The sequence below is a fragment of the Amblyomma americanum genome, chromosome 1 (assembly GCF_052857255.1).
Source record: "Amblyomma americanum isolate KBUSLIRL-KWMA chromosome 1, ASM5285725v1, whole genome shotgun sequence".
Classification (NCBI taxonomy): domain Eukaryota; kingdom Metazoa; phylum Arthropoda; class Arachnida; order Ixodida; family Ixodidae; genus Amblyomma; species Amblyomma americanum.
This window is the reverse complement of record NC_135497.1, coordinates 120,430,781-120,439,847: the sequence shown is the minus strand read 5'-3', so window position 1 is coordinate 120,439,847 and position 9,067 is coordinate 120,430,781. Positions and strand designations below refer to the sequence as shown.

General features: G+C 45.8%; 1 protein-coding gene and 1 long non-coding RNA gene across 2 annotated transcripts; both read left to right on the top strand.

Annotated features, from left to right (window-relative positions):
- The first annotated feature begins 605 nt into the window (after positions 1–605).
- On the top strand, positions 606–6,535 carry LOC144113412 (uncharacterized). Its single transcript, XM_077646479.1, has 2 exons — positions 606–936; positions 5,562–6,535. Exons 1-2 carry the CDS (start codon positions 666–668, stop codon positions 6,533–6,535), a joined length of 1,245 nt encoding a protein of 414 aa, XP_077502605.1. The 5' UTR covers positions 606–665.
- A 1,099-nt stretch (positions 6,536–7,634) lies between these two features.
- Positions 7,635–8,648, top strand: LOC144135441 (uncharacterized). The gene is made up of 2 exons (XR_013315501.1): positions 7,635–8,359; positions 8,451–8,648. It is a non-coding gene; the product is annotated as an uncharacterized LOC144135441 (long non-coding RNA).
- Positions 8,649–9,067: the final 419 nt, after the last annotated feature.

The following is a 9,067-nucleotide window of genomic DNA, read 5'->3' as shown; positions in this document are numbered from 1 at the left end:
ATGAAGCGAAATTTGAGATAAAATGCGTACCTTTATGTCGCTGGCGATTTCTCGCGGGTCAGCGCCTTTTGGGGGTCGTCGCAATGTCGTGGAAGCAAGAACTGTACAGAAATTTCAGCTGGCTGCGCCGACGAGCGCACCACGCAAAAAAAAAAGCCATACCTGGACAGCTTCCGAAACGCGCGCGCCGCCGCCTACGCTCACGAAGAGAATGCCCGCAGACCACGCACGCCCGGCGGCCGGCCAGCCGGCCCTAGCGATTCCCTAGGCACTCTAGGGACAGGCCGAGAGAGGCGCGGCGAACCCACGTCCGGTTGAGAACGAGGGAGAAGCAGAAAAACGTCACGGAGAAGCGCATCCCATCGACCAATCAGTGTTTCCAGCCCACGTGCACCGAAACGCTTCTGGAGGCAACGCCTCGCACAAGCGTTTCGGTGCAGGCGGGCTGGAAACGCTGATTGGTCAATCAAAATGTGACGTCACGCATAAAACGTCACGTGACGTTATAATTACGTGCTTTTAATGACGTCGTGTCCAGTTGGGAAGAGACATATTTTCCCTAGGTTTTTCTCGGAATTCCCCACGTTTTTGACAGCGCGCGCGGGTTCAAAAAGCGCACCTGATGCGCCGCGCTTTCACACACTGCATGCGCGTTTCTGTCCAGAATGGCGTCAGTGTTTCCAAACCAGAGTGAACGTCAACCTGAGCACGGTGATCATGATCGACGTTGCGGCGTCTGCGACAAAGTCTTCACTCAGCGGAAAAACATGCTGCAGCATATGAGGATGGTGCACAAGTTGGAGACGAAAGGAGCCTTTCTCCACTGCGACCAGTGCAGCAGCCTGCTATCAACACTCGAAAATTTGGTTCATCACTACAACGTGGCGCACAAATTCCCAGCCGAAAATCTGCAACTGTCCTTTGGGAACGACAAAGGTAAGGAGACATGTTTGCAACGCGACGTGCATGAATTTTCCTGCGCTGCCTCTTTGGCTTTTTTTTTGTTTGTTTTGCTTTAACGTTCTTAGCAAGTCTGTGCGAATGCATCTATATATGTGCGCAGCGGGCGAATTTACAGCTTTTTGCAGCGAGCTAAATCCCGCATTTTATTTTTATTATATATGATATCCTTGAACTGCTGGTGTATTATTTTAGTGCGCTCGAACGGCGCGCTTCGTTGTGCATTTATTATAATCGCCACTGCCTGGCGGACCCGATACAGCTTTTGCAGACCTGAGAGGTTAAACACGTACTATCCATGCAAAGCCACGCAAATGCGCCTACGGGTGACCACGGCCGTCTATCAGCGCTCCGTCGAGTGCCTGCATTTACAATCGAGTGCTGTAGGACTATGAACCTGACCTAGAGCATACATATTATAATTTTTCCTTGTATTCTACATTCTCTACATGCAGGAGACTACACTCATAGCTTTCGTTAGTGCAGAAATTTCGTACAACCGTGTCAAAATTTGGCGGTCTGGTTTTGTTCTACACGACGTTTTGGAGGAGAAAAGCATTGGGTCTTTGAAGGACGACAGTCTATATAAACTCCTATTCACTGTGTCGTCGTACCTATCGTAATTAATGACGACATAAAAGGCTTTTGATACAACTCTCGTGATTTAAAACAAAACTGTTCGTTTCACTAACCCGCGAAAAAATATTGCGCGCAATCATTCGCCACAGCCCGTTGCTGCGTAATTTTTGTTTTGTGCGGATTTTCTTTTATAATATGACAGCTGCACGCGATAGCTTATATATATAGTTGCGCAGCCGACCACTGCAGGTACCAGTAAACACGTACCCCGTTTAGAATGAATTTAAAAACGCGGTCGGGAGTTGGAATTATTTGTCCGGGATGCTGCGGTCAAAGTTCGCAGTTTTGAAAATTGAAACACGGAAATTTTTGCGCATAGCTAGTCACTCTTGCATAAGTAAATATCTTATTCCTACCCATCATCCCTTTGTCAGAACACATATATTAATGAGAAAAACGACCCATTTGATGCAATTAAGTTCACAGTCCTACAGGGTGGGTTCCACAACAAAGAGAGCAACGGGAGTCGTACTTTATTTACAAATTTGTAACAATTCCTCACGGCATTAATGAAAGTCCGGGTTTATTGACCTCCATCGCCCCTTTCAGAGCCAGTGCTGACCTTAGGAGTGCCGGCGCGTCAAACCTCGGTCGTTTGCCGCCAGCGGCATCTTTTTCAAGCTTCGCTGCCCGTCCGCTTACACAAAGCTCATAATTCATCCCCCACCCCTGTCTTCCCAGTTCGACGTACCACCTTGTCGAGCGGGGTGCAATTGAAGAACCAAGAACCCTTGATTAAATGCTCCTGCCATTCACCTTTACCCCCCCCCCCACAGGACACTTTCGCGAACTCGTATGTTTTGCCGCCTTTTTTTTTCTTTTGTGTGTGTGTTTCATGCACAGTGCACGTGTGTGTAGTTAAGCTAACTGCGCCGCTGATTCCGCCTTCACTATTCGTACCGAAGACGCTCCTGGAACGTCTCCTGCCCTGTCTGAATTTATTGTTTATTTGTTTGCTCGTTTTGGCCGGCGGCACGGGCAGTACATGCATCTATGATTCTTATCTGCTCCGGGACTCCGCCAAAGTCTGTCATTGTTGCTTTGAGGGCCCGGATGCCCTCCCTCCCCTCGTTATTCCTTTTTTCCCCCGTGCTGGCCTCCCGCGCAAGCTCGCTGGGCGGCAGGGGACAAAGCGTTTTTCTTTTTCTCTTTATTTCTTTCTCCTTTTTCTAGTATTTTTCTTTTGTGCCCATCAAGGGTTCTTGGTTCTTCAATTGCACCCCGCTCGGCAAGGTGGTGCGTCGAACTGGCAAGACAGGGGTGGGGGATGAATTCAGAGCTTTGTGTAAGCGGGCAGCGAAGCTTGAAAAAGATGCCGCTGGCGACAAACGACCGAGGTTTGTCGCGCCGGAATTCCTAAGGTCAGCATTGGCTCTGCAAGGGGCGATGGAGGTCAATACACCCGGACTTTCATTAATGCCGTGAGGAATTGTTAATAAATTTGTAAATAAAGTACGACTCGCGTTGCTCGAGATCTCTTTGTTGTGGAACCCACCCTGTAGGACTGTTAACTTAATTGCATCAAATGGGTCGTTTTTCTCATTAATATATGTGTTTTAACAAGGGGAGGTAGGGATAAAATATGCGCGCGGTGGTTATTAAAGCGAATTCGTATAAAGTTAACGGCCTGCCCAATGTACTGCGTACTGCACACACTGCATCCTAGGAGGTATATTACGTTGCAGAAATCCCAATCAGAGTTGTCATTAATTTTCCATTTGAATCCTGAAGCTGTCCTTATTTCACAGCTTGATGTTTGTAATGTGTTTGCAGACGTGGAATCTACTTTTTCCACAAGGTCGACACCCCAAAACCGGCTCTTTATGTGACTGAGTGTATTAGAATGTTTCGAATGTTTTTCGGTCGTCTGTAGACTGCATGAGGGAGAGCAGTGAAAATTTTGGCGAGGCGCTAGCTCGCTTTGTTTGAGAATGTTGAAATGTTTTTTTGAAGATTTTGTTTACGTACGTTAGGCGGCTGGGTTACTGGTGAAGGGAAGTACGAGATTTGCCTGATGGTCTGTTTGCTCGCTGTATCGACGTCACTCCAGTATTTGCTCTCGGTTGGGTTTAGATGTCCTTTGAATGGCATCGTCGGCAATGGCGACGGGTATCGCTGCTTAATGAGGACTTCTTGCATGCGTTTGGAATTTTTTACGAAGTCTTCATCTTGGGAACATGTTCCTTTAGATCGATGTGCCTGAGAGTATGGGATGCTTGTTTTAGAGTGACGAGGATGGCAGCTTTGGAAGTGTACGTATTGTTGACGGTCCGTCGGTTTTCTATATACACTGGTGGTGAGTGAGCTTTCGTTTACCAAAATCTCAACATCTAGGAAGTTAATTGTGGTGTGGGCGCACGTGTAAGTGAAAGATATGTTGGGGTGGACGAGGTGTGTCAGTCCAAATTAAAAAGATATCATCCAAGTAGCGTTTGTATAGGGTGGGCTTAATGGGACAATCTTTCAAAAATTTAGACTTATTACTATGCATGAAGATGTTGACGTAGGTGTGGGCCATCCTTGTACCCATGGCTGTGCCGTTAATTTGTGAATAGTGTTGATTGATGAATTCGAAGTTGTTATATTCGAGTACGATTTTCAACAGTATTTATAAAACACGTGGAGCAGGGGAGCATCAAATCACTGATCGAAGCGTATGAACAAAACAGAAAGGAGGAATCCCCTGCTGCACGTGTATTAGATATGTTGTTCACAGCAACATCTTGCATGAAGCTGCAGGGAAGAGAAAAGTCGATGAGACGTAGCCAGTTGTACTTGAGCCGTCTACATCGAAGGAATCACCACCGATCCTCTCACCAGGTTTCGTGAAGCTTGCGCTTTATCGTGCCGGTTTACCACTGTCCTTCTTGCTAGTGAAGCGATTATTTTTTTAATGTTCTCTTTTTGCCCCATTTGCCATCTGCCATTTTTGATCGTGCCATCTTCTGGGCAAGTACTACGTTTGAGGTTCGAAAAAGGTGCATAAGCGATCACGACCTATGCAAACAATAACAAAGACGAAACACGCTACAAGAGCAGCACTAGCTGCATATCTGCTATAAAAGTAAATATTTCCAACAATACATTATCTTTTAGTATGCACCGTTTACTTGCCATACATACACACACACAAGCAAAAAAAACACGCCATAATGAAGAAAACCGCGAAAAACAACGATAAACAAACCGGCCTCCGAACTCCACTTGCCACTTTTACACGCCAGGGCGCGTGGCACATTTCGGCGCGACATCTGAACCGCGCTGTGTGTGTCTTGTGTGTCCCTCCTGTGTCCGTGTCTTTTGCGCTGTTTAAAACAAGTATGCAGCACCAACTAGCCCGCACGTCTATCCTTGTAGCCTTCATTTAAACCGCTTTGAGCGGGCGCTCGAGGCCGCGCTTCCGCAGGACTGTTCCGCATAGTGTAGTCGATTTTTCTGTGCCAAAATTCCAAATTTGATTTTTGGTGGAGGGTTACCCTGCCATACTCCCTTAAAAACGCACTGATATCATTGCCTTCAATACCTTTGATATTACTTTATTCATCGGGCGCACACGTCCACAAGACAATAACGATAACACGAGGGGATCGCATTCCAGGATTCCACCACGCAATTGCATGCTTCAGCGTTAAAGTGGGTATTACGAGATAGTAACTAGGGCCACATAGCAAACACGCGTGCAGATATTGAGCAAGGTGATGGCAACAGAAGCATATAGCGCAAGTATCGCAAACCTTCGTGATATTGTTGAATTGGGCATTTGAATGCTGTATTTTCTGCAAGGTACAAAGTTCCGCTTTTTGGTATGTACAGTGTATACATGAAATTATGGTGCACATAATCCTCCATGTTTTTCGAATATTTTTCAAGCATTGTTCATTCGTCACTGACAATGACAGTGCCTTCAGTTTTAACACCTTTCTACACAATATTTTCTAAAGTATTTTTTATGCATTTTACAGAGTTCCATGATTGGAAAGGACAGGAGGAAGCGAGCCAGGTGTGCAAGTTCGTAATATCCACAGGTGAAAAAAGGCTCACCAACGGATGTACGAGGACCTACTACGCTTGCAACAGGTCAGGAGTGGCACGACCAGGTCGAGGCAACAAGACTCGTGCGATGAAAAGTCAGGGAAGCTGCAGGAGCGGCAGGACATGCCTTTCTTTTCTGATCGTTACTAGAGACGAGGGTACTGTCAAGGTATCGTACCAAAGGACGCATTATGGGCATGATGCAGATGTTGAACACCTGAGTATGACTGACCAGGAAAGGGCAAGCATTGCGGATGACCTTTCGAAAGGAGTGCCCATGAGGACAATATTGAAGAAAATAAGGGAATCGGTGACAAGCAAGCTAACTCCTCTGCATTTGACAAATCGCATGGACTTGCACAACATCAAGCGGCAATATAACCTCACAGTTCCTGAAAGATGTCATGATAATGATGCTGTGAGTGTAAGCATATGGGTGCAAAGCATGAGGAACAAGGGGCAACCTGTTGTTCGCTTGTACAAAGAGCAGGAAGTTGTTGACCCAACGAATACCTTTAGTACAAAAGACTTTGCTCTTGCCTTAATGACGGAGCCACAGGAAGAGCTGCTGAAAGTTCTAGGTACAGGAACAGTCTGTGTTGATTCCACACATGGAACAACGGGGTACCAATTTGAACTGGTGACTGTTCTGGTGCTGGATGAATATGGAGCAGGATTGCCTATGGCTTACTTCATCTGCAGCACGATTAATGAGAAAACCCTATCAGCATTCTTTGAATCCCTGAAGTCCTCCACAGGAGCCCTGTCAGCTAGAACTTTCATGACAGATGATGCATCCGAATACTTCAAGGCCTGGTCAACAGTCATGGGCCCACCTCAACATCGACTACTCTGCACATGGCATGTGGACAAAAACTGGAAGCGAAGGATTTCTAGAAGATAAAAGGAAAAGAACTCGCAGTAGATGTTTACCATGCTGTTCGTACACTGCTAGAGTGCCCAAAAAAAGACGAAGTGGCTGAGCTTCTCGAGTCATTTCTTGCCAACAAAGATCCCAGGCTTCAGGAGTTTATTCAGTACTTCAGAGGAAATTATGCTCACCGCCTGGAGATGTGGGCCTACAGTTTTCGAACTGGACTTGGCATCAACACAAACATGTATCTTGAAAGGATGCACAGGACTTTAAAGCATAGTTTCCTGGAAGGTAAGAAGAATCATCGTGTTGACAGGCTCATCACTGCACTGATGGACATGACATACGAGTCTTTGATGAAGAGGGTACAACACATTGTGAAAGCAAAGAGAACGAGCAAGATGAGCCGGATCGAGAAGAACCACAGATCTGCTGTGGCAATTACTACGCCTGCCAAGAGGAATGAAGATGGAACATGGACTGTGCAATCCCAGTCCACAAGAGGCCTCACATACAGGATTTCAAAAGAGAAAGGTAGTGCCTGCTGCCCTCTGAAGTGCAGCGAGTGCATGGTGTGTGTGCATAGCTATTCATGTGATTGTGAGGAGCACCGAATGAGCTTGACGATCTGCAAACACATTCACTGTGTGGTCATCGCTGGCGCACCTGAAGGAAGAGATCAGAAGATCCTGAAAGCTACTGAAGCAGTGTCATCCAATTCAAAGGCAAGCGAGGCTTTCCACATTTTGGAAAGTGTTCAAACAGCAGAAGCCTCTACAAGCATGACAAAATCTGACTTGGTCTTGGCCAAGATGGAATTGCTCAAAGAGTATGTCGCAGAGCAAGAAATTCCTCAAGAAGTGCACAACAAGGCCAGCAAGCTTTTGGACCCTGTACTGAAGATTTATGAAGGCACTAAGAAGCAAGAAATGCCCCACACATCAAGGGAGCCTGCAAACAAGAAAATCGAACACCAAGTCAGGTTTCATTCCACTAAGAAGCAGAGGCTGTCCAGCTCAGGTACAAGTTTTTCCAAGCCAACTGAGCTTCAGAAGGAGAACATAAAAAAGCAAATCCTTAACAGCAATGATGAGGCAACTGTTATAACAACATCTCCAGGACACAACTACATATGAAAGATGAGATCGACTCTATGGCCCTCTCTTCTGGTTTACAACCCGTCTACAAGTTCATCTGTGTACTTATAGACCTCGCCTATGAGGTGTGCAGCTGTCTCGAACCAGATGGATGGTGTGTGCGTTAGAGCGCGAGAGGCACCTCCATACTGGCCATATATGCTGCAGGTAAGTATATTTTCCTTTCAGCAGCAGCTTTGTGGTACCAGTAGGATGGTGTGTGCGTTAGAGCGCGAGAGGCACCTCCATACTGGCCATATATGCTGCAGGTAAGTATATTTTCCTTTCAGCTCAGTGTGTTGCACACTTAAACAACTGAAGCGAAACCTACAGCACAATGGTTTCTCTGCATCTGGCTTAGCCAGACCATTTTTTTCTCTCGGCAGAACCTGACTGCTAGAGAGCGCGTCTCCCAGGTGGCGGATAGGGAGGCTCTTACCAAGCACCTGAAGTGTGCAGCTTGCAAAAGGCACAATAAGTTTGATTAAATGAGGGAACCTTCTGGCATGGTGTGTCTTATAAGTACAGAGTGCTCGGTAAGAGTGGTGCGTGCACCCGCGGACCAACAGGGGTTTCACTGCCTTGACACATTCCCCACCTGTACATGCTTCCTTTTTCCTCAGGTCCATGGCTACACATTGCTGGCAATTCACAAAGTTGCTGTTAGGGTGCAACTTGATGCAGACATTTTCTGAACAACTCTGCTAAGTGGCACATGGTACTATTATGCGCTGTCAAATAAGAGTTCGGTGTGTGCAGAGCTAAAAGCGACGACTGTTCTAATTTGCGCTGTTGTGATTGTCTTTCAGGTGACAAACAACCAAAGAGACGTGAAGACAACATTGATGGCCTTTCATGATTGTACTGAAGATGTCATTAGCATCAGTTATTGAAATACTTGGAAGATCGCAACTTATACTATGCCTTACCTTTCCTTCAGATTCTAGTATATTGCAATCTGCCTGTCATAGCACAGAAATAAACCTATATTTATTTTGTTCCTGCAACTACGTTGTCGTCCAATCTCTTTGCAGGTACATGCATCCAGAGATTTGAATTCATTACCAGCATTGTCTGGCGTGCAGTGCAGAAATAAACAAAGCTGCAACACTTTTTAAAGATGCATTGTCACCACAAGCAATCGTAAATTATTTTTCCAATAAAAACAATCTATACATTGTAGATTGTTTACATATTTTCTTAAGCACCCACATAAATTAAAGTAGATAAACTGAGGTGTGACAACTGAACAGATGTGTGAATTGAGATATGGTTAAGTGAGTGCACAAAATAGACAAAGGGACCACAATAACACTGTTCATAACACTGCTCAAAATGCTATACTGTTGCAGTACTGTAGAATCTGCAGAAAGGGCCACACAGCATTTCACTGAGTTAATAGGTAAGATAGATTAGCCTGAATTCA